This window comes from Mauremys mutica, chromosome 6 (genome assembly GCF_020497125.1).
Source record: "Mauremys mutica isolate MM-2020 ecotype Southern chromosome 6, ASM2049712v1, whole genome shotgun sequence".
NCBI classification, from domain to species: Eukaryota; Metazoa; Chordata; order Testudines; family Geoemydidae; genus Mauremys; species Mauremys mutica.
In genome coordinates, this window is record NC_059077.1 from 15,293,048 (window position 1) to 15,306,557 (window position 13,510).

Sequence of the window (13,510 nt, forward strand, 5' to 3'; positions counted from 1 at the left end):
GATGTGGGAACAGAATTTCCTGTTCCCAGTCCTGTGCTTGATTCATTAGCCTTTGGGCTTTGCCATCCAACACAGCTGCATTTTTGAATACTCCAAAAAAATTGCTGTAGTGCTCCTTGTAGAAAACTTGCAAGGTGTGGTTGTAGGAAGAAGCTAGGAGAGACTCTAAAACTGGCCTTTCTGAAGGGTTTGAGCAGAATTCTTCTCTTCAGTCTATTTGGCAGATCTAGACTTCATTGTTTTGCCCTTCCCTACCAACGTGAAACAGTCACCGAGACTGGTGCATATTTACAGTATAGAAAACAGGCTATAGCATTGATCCACCATAGAGATGACAGGAGTGAATTTTGGCCTTTATCTGGAACATGGGTCTCATATGTTATTGCCATTAACAATACCCACTACATCCTGCATTTAACTAACTTTCCTTCATGTTCTGCCAAACAAGGCTAAAATTTAAAGGCGGGAGACTCCTTGAGCTCATCCATTGATAGCCAACTGCAGTGCTTTCACTTGGGAAGAGAGGTGGTCTCTGAGGTCAGCAAATCTCAAATCATTTAGAGCTTTAGATGTCAAAATGAGCACATCAGAGACAACCCAGAAATTAACTGGCATCTAAGAGAGGCTACAGAGCAGCTGTGTAACGAGCTCTCTGCATGTTGCACCACATAAACAGTGTGTAGAAGTGTTTTGCACTAGTATCCTCTTCTGTCTAGGTTCTTATATGACCCTAGTACCTCAGGACCTCTGTAGCATCTGAACTTCTCAAGATGTTCAAGCACATTATTAGTCTTGTCTGGGGAGGACAAGAGTGTGGTTCAGTATGCCCAGGTCCACGCTGGAGTGGAAAAGTGGCATTCTTCTTGCCATGTTGAGGGGAGAAATGTGTTTTTGCCCACAGCTGCTTCCTGATTATCCGGAAGAAGCCAAGGGTCTAAAAGGACCTCTTCCAACTTGCACACACATGAAGCAAGCTATGGGCTCCATTCCTCAGTGAAAAGTGCTGATATAATAATATAGTGTGTTTGCAGGACTTTGTGCCAGCCAGTGCACATATTCTGTTTTTATATTGTAGGGTGCTAAATAATGCCCGCTATTCTGGTGAAAAATTAAAACTAAGTAAGGAATGAGCCCAGTCCTAACTGGGTGACAGAGAAGTTATGCAAGGCTCCTGGATACCATCCTAGACTGCTGGCATTCCTTTTGTGTGGAATATGCAGAGATCAATGGAATTAACAAGTCTTTTTAAACAATGTTCCTAAAAATGCAATGTATGTTCATATCATCTGGCAGCACTGAAGGGTGAAAGACTATTTTTCCCCTGGCAAATCAAAGAGGGCTTCTTTACATTGTTATGACTCTGGCTTTCAACTTCAGTATCTGGAGGGAGAACCTGTAATGGAAACAGCCAACACAATATAGCGCTACTGGCTAGTGTGTGACTGGGAGGTTAGACCACAAGATGTTTAATTGTTTTTTGGTTTCTGTTTAAAGCTTTATGAACTGTGTGTGTGTGTGTGTGTTGGAGAGGGGGGGGGGGTCACCAGCTGCGTTTCTGCTTTCCTACTGTTCCTGTGTTAATTACATCAAGGCATGTTTTAAGATCCATAGGGACTGCTCCTAGCCTGACTGTGAATTCTAGGGCATTGACTAAAATGTAATTTAAAAAGGACAGAGTCTCTCTCTAAAGTAAAACTTGTCTCTCTCTTTTTAGTTTTTCCTCTGTTGCAGTCTTGTCATAGCTCAGATTTTGAAAACCATCCTCTGAAAAATCTTTATAGCTTGTGAAATTTATGGTCTGTGTCACAGTGATACCTCCATTCATACACTTTAGGTGTTAGCATGTGAAGTTGAACAGTTAGGGTATGTTTGCATGATAGCAGCACAGCTAGAGTGCTGCAGCTGCGCTACTGTAGTGTAGATGCTTCCTGTATAGAGAGAAGGGGTTTTTCCACCAATGTAGGTCCATCCAGCTCAACAAGAAGTGACAGCTAGTTTGATGGAAGAATTCTTCTGTTGATTTAGCTGCATCTATGGTGGAGATTAGGTCAACCTAACTACATCACACGGGGAATGAAATTTTTCACAACTCGGAGTGTCATAGTAAATTCAAACTAAGTTTCAGGTGTAGTCCAGGCCTTAGTGCCTGGCAAGCCCAATGCCTGAGGGAATTGGGGAACAGGGCTGCCTGAATAAGAGATGGGGCCTCCTGAGTGCTAATCTACTCTATTCCAGGTCGAATCCAGCTTTGCCACTGGCTTACCATGTCTAGCAATTCTCTAAACCTCTCTGGCCTTGACTTCTCTTCCCACCCAATGAAAAGTGTGTCATTTACATGGAGACAGCTATCTTGATGTAAAGTCCTAGCGGAGAGAAAGCACAGGTAACTTTTGCCTCAGTGTAGCTATTCGAGGTATATTTCATATGGGGGAGCAGGATTAGCTACACTGAAGTAAAAATTACCTGTACCTTGTCTGCACTAAGATTTTACACTGAAATAGCTATCTCAGTGGAAAAAAAAACCATCTTTTTGCAGGAAGGTCATAGCTTCTCTGTTTCCCCATTGTGAAGTGGGAATTAGCGCCTCTCTTACAGGGGTGCTGAGAATTGACTGAGTGAAGTTAGTGTTGTTCTTTGCCAGGGCTGATCATTATTATCCTGCAATAGATTCAGTACCAATTCAGTGCATTTTACTGTCATGTTATGCTCATTCACATGATGGTAACATGATACAATACACACATACCCATCCTCTTTTGGGTTTGTCTCGACTAGACCTAAGAGAAGGATTTTTTTTAAGAACACGTTAGCTAGCACACTCAAAATCTAGTGCAGACAAGGCACGCTGCACTTTAGCAGGAGCTAAATGGATAAGTTGAAGCCTAAGCTTCCCCCTTAGCTAGCAGGTGTGAAAGTACAATTATCCTTGTCTATCCTAGAGTTTTAGAAAGTGTACATTAGAACATGCTAGCTAGCGTACTCCAAAACACCTTTCACCTTCGTCTACATAAACCCTTATGGGTCAGGGGTGATCAGAGGTTGGCCAGTGACTGGTGAGTCAAGCTGACCAGTGAAGTTATAAACAGTTCTGTGTTACCCAGAGTAAGAGTTGAGTATTCAGGTATGTAAACTCATCAACATCTCTAATAATCTGTACACAATAATACACACCAAGACTTTACTGCCGCCATGCACTAAGGATTAATTGCTTGCAGGCATCATGGAAATTCAATTATTATAAGACAATTTCATAACTGGGACACAAGAGTCGATTAAGGACGTTTCCATGAACTCCGAGATCAAAGCCAGTGTCCTTTCAGACTCACAATGCTGATCTGTATTCCGAAAGTCTTCCACTCCTATCTGCGAGGAACTCATAGCAAGAACACACCATATGAATAGAGATCTGCCAGACAGAGCTCTGAAAAGGCTTCTAACCTTAGACTTTCACTCAGATGACTAGCAGATAGACTGAGGTATCTAGTCAACAATATTCTGACTTCTAATATGCTACAGTTCTTGCAGGTAGTGCCACATTCCCAGCGACTCCTGTGAAGTGGAAACACTTTCTTTTTTTTAAAAAATCTTTACCTTGGCTTCTGCAGTCTGTCCTTATTGAACAGCACAGAAACAAAATGAGAGAAGATGGTGCCACAAAGTGCATTTATATTTGCTGTCAGTCTTTTGTCCAAGTGACTCATTCTTCCTTCTGGAGTAAAGAACACTTATTTGTTCATCTCTCTGCTTCTTTGTATGCCTGAATGTGGGCATCAAATAACATGTATGCTCAGGCTGGCTCAGATATCAATGTTGGCCCTGCTTACGCTGAACAAACTGCAGTTTCACTGCTCTATACACCTTTTCCATCTCTAGGACTCATTGTTTGCATTTTGCAAACAATATTTGTATATTGCTCTGAGCTCTTGGGAGAAAAAAAATAAAAGGCAGAGCTTTGGAAGAAATAGTGCCCATTGTTTGGCATAGCAAGCTGCAAGTGCTCATGGTAAGAAGCAATTCTCAACATATCTGAAGTGTGAAATAAATCGGAAAATATGTTCCTAGTTACAGTAGAAATTTCTGAGCTTGAAGCTGGTGGCTACCAATTTGTTGGGAAGTGACATTTCTGACACTAAATAATAACCATAATTAATAATAAGCAACTGATAATACTTCGCATTTGTACAGAACCTTTCATCCAAGGCTCTCCATACATTTTGCACACCTTAATTAGTGACCACAATGGACTTGCGAGCCAAAGTATTATTATGTCTAGAGGGTTAAACTGAAGTGCAGAGACATTCAATGGACTTGCCCAAGGCCAAGGGAATCTCTACCAAAGTGTAAAGTTGAACCCAGGAGTTTTAACTTCCAGTCATCTGCTCTATCCTCTAAGACACATTAACTCCAGCAGTCTGAGAGCCCTGCCTAAGAATTACACCTCTACCCTGATATAATGCGGCCCAATATAACATGAATTCGGATATTATGTGGTAAAGCAGTGCTCCGGGGGGGGAGGGGGGGCTGTGCTGCGCACTCCAGTAGATTAAAGCAAGTTTGATACAATGCGGTTTCACCTATAACGCAGTAAGATTTTTTGGCTCCCGAGGACAGCGTTATATCGGGGTAGAGGTATACACGTTTCCATGCTGCCTTGTTCATCACACCTGATAAATTTTAGTAACATGAGTATCTGGGGACATATTTGCAATACTAGCTTCCCTTTTTTAGTGAGAGCAAATAATCAAACCCACAGATAATTCATCTCCATTTCTGCACCCACAATTAAATGTGAGCACAAATCCTATTATTTAAATGCCTAAGACACCGAATTTTCCTCCCTGTGCTGTTCTTAAATATCTGAACAGTAGGATTTATGCCAGCAGTTAATTGTGGACACAAGTTTGATGGCACAATTAATTATAAGCACAAACATTTGCCTGCAAAAAGGGAGACCAAATCAGAGCCCCTTAAAAAAAATCAGACCCATAATATTTTAAATAAAACAAATGATGCTAAACAAGGATATGTGCTCATTTACAAAGATCAGCCGGGCTCCACAATCTTGGTGTCACAACAAAGTGTCACTTTTTAACAAGCAGCTTTCTATAAGATGTATTTCACTCAGATTCATCATGAGTGACCTCTAATAGTGGTTTGTCATTTGTTCCCATTTTAAACTTTGAGTAACAGAATTCACAAAAGTGAATCTGATGACATCAGATAGAGCACCGCATAAGATTCCTTACACACCTCCGCAAGGAGCCTCAGTCTTAGCCTGCAGCCGCTCAGCTATTGCACCCTTGAGATTTAATCTGACTGATATGCACCACACTGTCAGCTGATGGGATGTGGACAAACATGCACTCTATCGACAAGAACAAGCCTTCCAAACTTATTTCCCTTTAAACCTTTTTGGTAAGATGTCTAGTTCTGTAGTTGGCACACAGAATCTATCCAATGAGAATCTGTAGGGCTGCATTTATAGTAATAGTGTATATTCTTGTTGCTATTGAAAAGAACAGGCTGCATGTAGCAAGCACCTCAGAGATCCCAATGGGTTGCAGGAGTAGCGTACTTACTTAGTGCTAGGTCTTTAAATTCTGGAAGACTGGCAGAGGCACACAGCTGATAGAAGATATGATAGTTTCGTTCATCATCTGCCTACAAAACAAAAACATGGAGTTACTTTAGAGCCAATGACATAAGGATAATCAACCATCTTCATTTTTCTGCCACTCACAGCAGGGTCTTCCATACCCCAAGGTTCATCCCAACCATCCCAACTTCACATTACTATGTGGTCAGCGTGGCTTTCTAAAGGCAACTCAAGGGTCAGTTTTAAGCAATACAAACTTCTTTCCTTTCAAGGGCATGTCGCCTTCATGGCATTCTTAGGGACAGATTTACCAAGGCATTTAGGTGCCCAAAGATGCAGGTAGGTGCCTAAATCAGGTTCTTTTGTAACTCCTTCTAAGCACCTCTCTGCATCTTTGGGCACCTAAATAACCTTGTAAATGTGGCCCTTGGTCCCTACTAGCCCAACCTATGGAGCAAGCAATCAGGAACCATTACTCTTTCATGTAAAACAACAAACATACTACCTGTGTGAATGTAAAGCAGCTACACTGATTGTGGTAGTGTATATAATTAACAGTGAAAAAAACATGAACACTTTTACTTTCACCTTACTATTAAACCAACACTTTTAGATTTAGAGAGAAAGTGTTTGACAAGATTTAGCCAGCTCTCCTTAACGCACTGGGCAGCCATCTTTACTTTGGATCACACCCACAGTACAAGAGCACTGCTACCCTGATTATGATTATGCCTCTTTACCACAGCCACTGTCACAGAACCTGCCAATTACTTGAATTTCTAGGTAAAGATATATTGTTATTTGGGGGGGGGGGGAAGGAGAATGCTGTAAGGATATTGACTAATCTGCAGTTCATGAAGTCAAGTGTCAAAGCCTCTCAGAAGAGCTGCATGTCCAGGTGAGTTACAGCACACATCAAAAGCCTTGAAACTTTAAGGCTCAGCCAAGACTCCCCTCTATAGCAGAAACCTTGATGTTTAAGAATGAACAGTGCCTGAACCAAGTGAAGGTTTCATTAACTACAGGTAAAAATATTGATGCTTGGGGATGCTTCAAGATCAAAGCTGATATTTAAATACAAAACCTTCTTATTATTTGTGAATCATGCTTTGAGCCGTGAAAGCATGCTTGTAAATGTACAAATGATAGAAGACAGCAAATTCCCTGCCCTGGGCTCCAATTCAACAAAGCAGAGAAGCACATGCTTAAGTGCTTTGCTGAACCAGATCCAGTCAACTAGCTAAGATACAGAAAGTACAGACTGAACCTAATGATGCACATACTTATACATAAAACAAATGTGTACCTCATATGATCCTGACTATCCTCACCACAGACACCCACCACTCACACACACAGAGACTATGGCCTGATTTGGAAAAATACTTAAGCACATGCCCAAATTTAAGCTGAGTAGTTCCATTAAAAAGACTGCTCACATGTAGGAAGTTAGGGATGTGTGTGTGTGTGTGTGTGTGTGTGTGTCACACACACACACACACTTACTTAAATAGTGGGATTTGAATTTGAAAAGTGAGGTTGCAGATAAAGAAAGAAGAGTTACAAAATTACAATGGAGTGAATTGTTTGAAGAAAATTGCTCCCCAAACAAACTATTAAAAAATACAACCCACCACAAATGAACAAAGTCTTACCAATATGCAACTTTTACTTCAGTACCCACCTGTCATTAAATCTCTGCTGAGAAATGGGGCCATGACTGCTCTTCTTGGTGTGCTAATCATAACATCTGCAGATTAGCAAGGTTCTACTATACACTCACCCCAAGTGTTATGACTTTCCGAGGGGCTTTTTTATTTTTTTTTTTTATTTTAACCTTAACTTAGAGTTCTATGGCTTTTACTTTTTAAAATAACTACACAATTCTAATACATTTATTTCCTATATTAATATATTTATAGCCATAATTCTACTTTACCTTTTTTTTAGCAACATGTAACAAGAGCCCTAATGCATTGTATTTCTCCTGTGATCTCTTTTTCTGCATTCCAATTCAGTTCATTTATTTTATTTAAAAAAATAATACAAAGAATGATAAATGAGCTCTGGGTACCCTAACAGCTATTACATTTACAATCAAAGTACAAAACAATCATGGTATGTTTCACGAGCATATCTATAGTGCAGCTGGGTAACGAGTAAGGCAAGAACGCAACCCCGTGCTCTGGGTTCCCCTAAACTTCTGACTGTCAGAATCTGGAACTGGATGACAGAGGATGGATCACTCGCTAATTGCCTTGTTCCGTTCATTCCCTCTGAAGCATCTGACACCGGCCACTGCTGGAAGACAGGATACTGGGCTAGGTGAACCAGCGATCTGCGCCAGTATGGCTGTTCTTATGTTCTTTAAGGTTCCAAAAAGCTTTTTGGAAACAGAGCATTGATACAAAGCCAGCTCTGACAATCAAAACCACCATCATATGTTCTCAGCCTCTAACCCTGGAGAACTGTCAAAATTTGTTAGACTAGTCTCCAAAGCCAGGGTCTGCCAAAAGTCTGACTTATAAAAGGGAAGGTTTTAATGTATCTATATCTATCTTTAAGAAAAAAAATGCAAGTTCACTAAAAAAAATAAAAATAAAATTAAGGAGTCCAAAGGAAAATGTTGCATAACTCACCTGGAACACAACTCTTGATTTTTCCAACAGATACGTCCTCATGTTGGCACCAATGATATGGTATCTTTTATCAAAGCCAATCTGAATGTACTTCCCAAAGCGACTGCTATTGTCGTTCCTGGTTGTTTTAGCATTTCCAATTGCCTGTATGAAACAGAACACAACATAAAGAACAAGGATCCCCTTTGTAAGTTTGCATATTATCTCAGGAAGACAGTTTTTTACTCTCCAGAGCCTAGAAATAAATAAACCTAGCACACAGATAGTCAAGTGAGGATTGGAGAGAGAGAATTCCCAAACGGAGGTAGTCAGAGAATTCAAAGTGCAGTAAATTGATGAAGGCAGAGAACCTAGATGATCTTTAGTATGGCCCAGTTCACTGTATCAACATTAGCTGATTTAGTTTCAAAGACTTTTATTGTGGAAGAGTACTGGAACCTTAATGGAAATGTTATAACATTCTCAATAATTAGAGAGTATGTCACTGACATTCCATGGCCACAGCAGTCCTCTGACTTGCCTTTTAAACCCCCTTAGCCTTCATGAACCTGTATCTAAGGATATGTCTATACTGGAGCTGTTTGTGTAACTTCCGGCATGGGTAGACATCCCACACTAGGTCTAACTGAGCTAGTGCACCAAAAATAGACCTGTAGCTGCTGTGGTGTGAGTGGCAGGAGATGCTAGCCGGCCCAAATATAGTCCCATCTGAGACCCTAAGTACATATTTGGGTGGCTAGCCCCTCACACTGCTTTCACCGCCATAGCTACACTTCTATTTTCAGTGTGCTAGTTTGACTGCACTAGCATAGGTATGTCTACCTGAGCTGGAAATTATACCTCCAGCACCACTGTAGACTACCCTGAGTCTATTGGTTTTACACAACCACTTCAGGATTCTCAAGGAGCCTAGGCTAGGATTTTGAAAGTAGCCTAAGAGAGTTAGGTACCTAACTCCCATTGATTTTCATGGATCAGAGAGTCAGCATTAGGAACACAGGAGGAGAGTCTAGTTCAAATAAAGCATAAACCCGGTTAGATAAAGACTCAGAGGACAAAGGAAGCTTTTAGATAAATGGGACTTCAGCTGAAAGGGGAGCTAGCCACCTGCAAGAAGGCTGCCCAGTACATCCCCATCCTTGGTAGGAAGTAAAAGAAAAGTCCAACTACTTTTCATATCAGCCACACTGGGAGATCCTGGGTTACGTGCAATCCCCAGGATACACACACAACCAAAACTGCTTAACCAGTGTATTACTGTTATAGGTTATATACAAATGCCTGCCAATAGGGCTTTATGGTTAAAAGTGACCATGGAATAATTACAGTAATATATTTTGCTGCTTAATTTAAAGAATGAAATGTCTCTCTGGCAATAGCATTTCTAACTTTATTCTGAATGATGCACATTGTTTTTCCTATTTGTTTCATACTCACCATAGTGATCAGCAGCAGAGATTGCAGGGTAGAAAAGCTAAGCTTGCAATTTTCTTCTGTTCATTTCAGGGGGAAGCTCATAGGTTCCCATCCCAATTCTGGGGCCAGATTACATGCATGTCAGAGACCACTATGTATAATGTAAAACTACCCTGCTGCGACTGGCCAATATCTGCAGTAGGGCTGTTGATTAATTGCAGTTAACTCATGCGATTAACTCAAAAAACTTAATCATAATTAATCGCAGTTTTAATCACACTGTTAAATAATAGAATACCAATTGAAATGCATTAAATATTTTTTCTATATTTTCAAAATATTGATTTCAGTTACAACACAGAATACAAAGTGTACAGTGCTCACTTTATATTATCATTTTATTACAAATATTTGCGCTGTAAATGACAATCAAAAGATAGTATGAAGTGAATTGAAAACTACAAGTACGTAGTGCAATCTCTTTATCGTGAACATGCAATTTACAAATGTAGGATTTTTTTTTGTTACATAACTGCATTCAAAAACAAAACAATGTAAAACTTTAGAGCCTCCAAGTCCACTCAATCCTACTTCTTGTTCAGCCAATTGCTAAAACAAACAAGTTAGTTTACATTTGCGGGAGATACTGCTGCCGGCTTCTTATTTACAATGTCACCTGAAAGTGAGAACAGGCATTCACATGGAACTTTTGTAGCGGACATTGCAAGGTATTTATGTGCCAGATATGCTAAACATTCGTATGCCCATTCATGCTTCAGCCACCATTCCAGAGGACACGCTTCCATGCTGATGACGCTTGTTAAAAAAATTATGCATTAATTAAATTTGTGACTGAACTCCTTCGGGGAAAATTGTATGTCTCCTGCTCTGTTTTACCTACATTCTGCCATATATTTCATATTATAGCAGTCTCAGATGATGACCCAGTATATGTTGTTCGTTTTAAGAACACTTTCACAGCAGATTTGACAAAATGCAAAGGTACCAATGTGAGAAATCTAAAGTTGGCTACAGCACTTGACCCAAGGTTTAAGAGCATGTTTTCAGAAGTCTTACAAGTGCAACACTCCGATGCAGAAACTACAGAACCCAAACCACCAAAAAAGAAAATCAACCTTCTGCTGATGGCATCTGACTCAGATGATGAAAATGAACATACATCGGTCTGCACTGCTTTGGATCATTACTGAGAAGAAACTGTAATCAGCATGGATGAATGTCCTCTGGAATGGCGGTTGAAGCATGAAGGGACATATGAATCTTTGGTGCATCTATCAGGTAAATATCTTGCGACGCTGGCTACAACAGTGCCATGTGAATGCCTGTTCTCACTTTCAGGTGATATTGTACATAAGAAGTGGGCAGCATTATCTCAAATGTAAACAAACTTGTTTGAGTGACTGGCTGAACAAGAAGTAGGACTGAGTGGTCTTGTAGGTTCTAAGGTTTTATATTGTTTTATTTTTGAATGCAAGTATTTTTGTACATAATTCTACATTTGTAAATTCAACTTTCATGATAAAGAGATTGCACTACAGTAGCTGTATTAGGTAAATTGAAAAATACTATTTATTTTGTTTTTTACAGTGCAAATATTTGTAATAAAAATAATATAGTGAGCACTATACACTCTCTATTCTGTGTTGTAATTAAAGTCAATGTTTGAAAATGTAGAAAACATCCAAAAATATTTAAATAAATGGTACTGTTTAACTGTGCGATTAATCACAATTAATTTTTTTAAATCACTTAACAGTCCTAATCTGCAGTCATAATCTAGCTCACAGATGAGAGTGAGCATTTATAGCATCTGACAGAAGGAGATGCAGACTGCACAAGCATGAATTGTGTTTACAAGTCAGATAAGAAGCCTGAAACATCTCTTAGAGAAAGAGCTACTAAAGCTTTATTTGTCCATGCATGCCAGAAAACTCAAGGAATCAGCATGCTGAACGCATCCTGGCTGTCAATTTACCTGCACATTTGAACCACTGGAACAGGATTTGGGACATTCAGCTCCAAAACAGCAGGTGAACCACCATCAGCTATATTAATATGAAGGTTTCTACGCTTATATCCCCCTTTGGTTCAGTCACTGGGGGTCAACTGGTTTATATATATTTGAGTCTGATAATTCCATGCAATAGAGTGTATATGGCATCATGCAGGTCTTCACACCAATTAACAACAGTTTGTCTTCATGCATAAAGAATCCAACAGTCTGATGTAAATTTCTGACTGCACACATGCCAGCATCATGGCTTTCAGCTAGATCTTGCTGGAAAGAATTCAAAGGCAGCCCATACTGTTCATATTAGTTTGCTATAACTATAATACCTTTTCCCCCATACGTCAGTTAATGTTAGAGATACTATCATATTACACAAAGATTGCAGAGGGAAAACACAATACTACTTAGTACATCTTTAAAGCACTTTACAATCAATAACCCAGATCGACACATCTGTCAGACAGACAGACAGACAAACAAATATTATTAACCTTATTTTACAAGGGAGGAAATAGAGGCATTGAGAAAAATAAATGAATTGCTCAAAGCAACACATTGCATCAGTCAGCGTCAATGACTAGGCTTGAACCTGGGATTTCCACTTCTTGCTCCTGTACTCAAACCACAGGTCTCCTCCTCCTGAAGTAAAAATAGCACATTTTTTACTAGAGTCTGGACACTTGCTCATGTGCTCAACTTCATTTTGACTTAAAAAGGACTAAGCGGATAAAGAATCAGGCCTCTATTGAATTTTGTGCTTCTTTTCTTGGGAAGCTGTTTGCTGAGACTGAAAACTTCTATTGAAGGTTGCCTCATTTGAGCTAGTAGGAAGGGGAGAGCCTCACATTCTGAAAGTCCTTGTGAATGATCAGATGATATGAAATTTATGCAATGATTTCTATCTGCTCATATTTCACTTACGGGACTACCTTAACATTGAACACTGACTGAAGAAACTGCTGATTTGATGAGCAAAAAAAAAAGGGGTGGTACATATGTTCCACAGTCCAAGCGAGCTTGGTGGGCTAGCAGCAGCCACAGGATCTGTGCTGGATGCTCGTTTCATCACAAAGTCAAGGAAATTAGAGATTCAGAAGACTCACCACACTGGACATGTATTCCATTGGGGGCCAATGCAAAACTGTGCAAGTGTTTGTACACACACACACACACACACCTCAAACCTCTGTATTAACCCTAGCAACACACACACACCCCTCAAACTTCCTAGCAACTGGCCATTCCGGTGCGAAACCACCTTGGTGGGACATGGATGCTGCAGATCATGAGCTTCTTGCATCAAGACCACAGGAGCTGGGTTGCTGGGGTCTTTTTCCAAGATAAACAACTTGGGGCAGCTTCTAAAGTAACTTCACAATAACACCTGACTGCACAGGAAGCATTAGGGCTGTGGGTGCTACTTCTGTACCTTAGGGTTCCCAAGTGACCAGAGTGGCTCTTGAGCTGGTGCTCTGCTTGGGGAGGGGGTTGGAAAAAGAATTATTCTCCCCCTGCACATCTCCACGGCACCATCTAAACTTCTTGTGCTGGGCGCTCAGCTGAGGATTTGCCTCTTCACATCTGAGCTACGATAAAGGGTTTACTAATTCCATCCTCTCATCAAAACCTTTCTAAATTAAAAATCTGTCATTAAAACTTAATCCCCCTGGGATCCCAGCTTCAGACAATGTCGTGTAAGTCTCCATTACAGGCATTTGGATTTGATCAACTAAGCAGGAACAGAGAAATGATTACATGGTCGATATAGATGGCTCTGCAGGGGATAACTCCATCACAGAGCAATGTGAAAAAAAAATCAACTACAAT

General features: G+C 40.2%; 1 protein-coding gene across 2 annotated transcripts in view; it reads right to left on the reverse strand.

Annotated features, from left to right (window-relative positions):
- Positions 1–13,510, reverse strand: part of MYO5B (myosin VB) — a 353,047-nt gene that overhangs the window by 159,634 nt on the left and 179,903 nt on the right. For both annotated transcript variants that reach the window (XM_045022478.1, XM_045022477.1), the window contains exons 6-7: positions 8,236–8,379; positions 5,580–5,661 (exon numbers count right to left, since the gene is read on the reverse strand). In XM_045022478.1, coding sequence (XP_044878413.1) covers positions 5,580–5,661; positions 8,236–8,379 — 226 coding nt within the window. The remainder of the gene's footprint in view (positions 1–5,579; positions 5,662–8,235; positions 8,380–13,510) is intronic.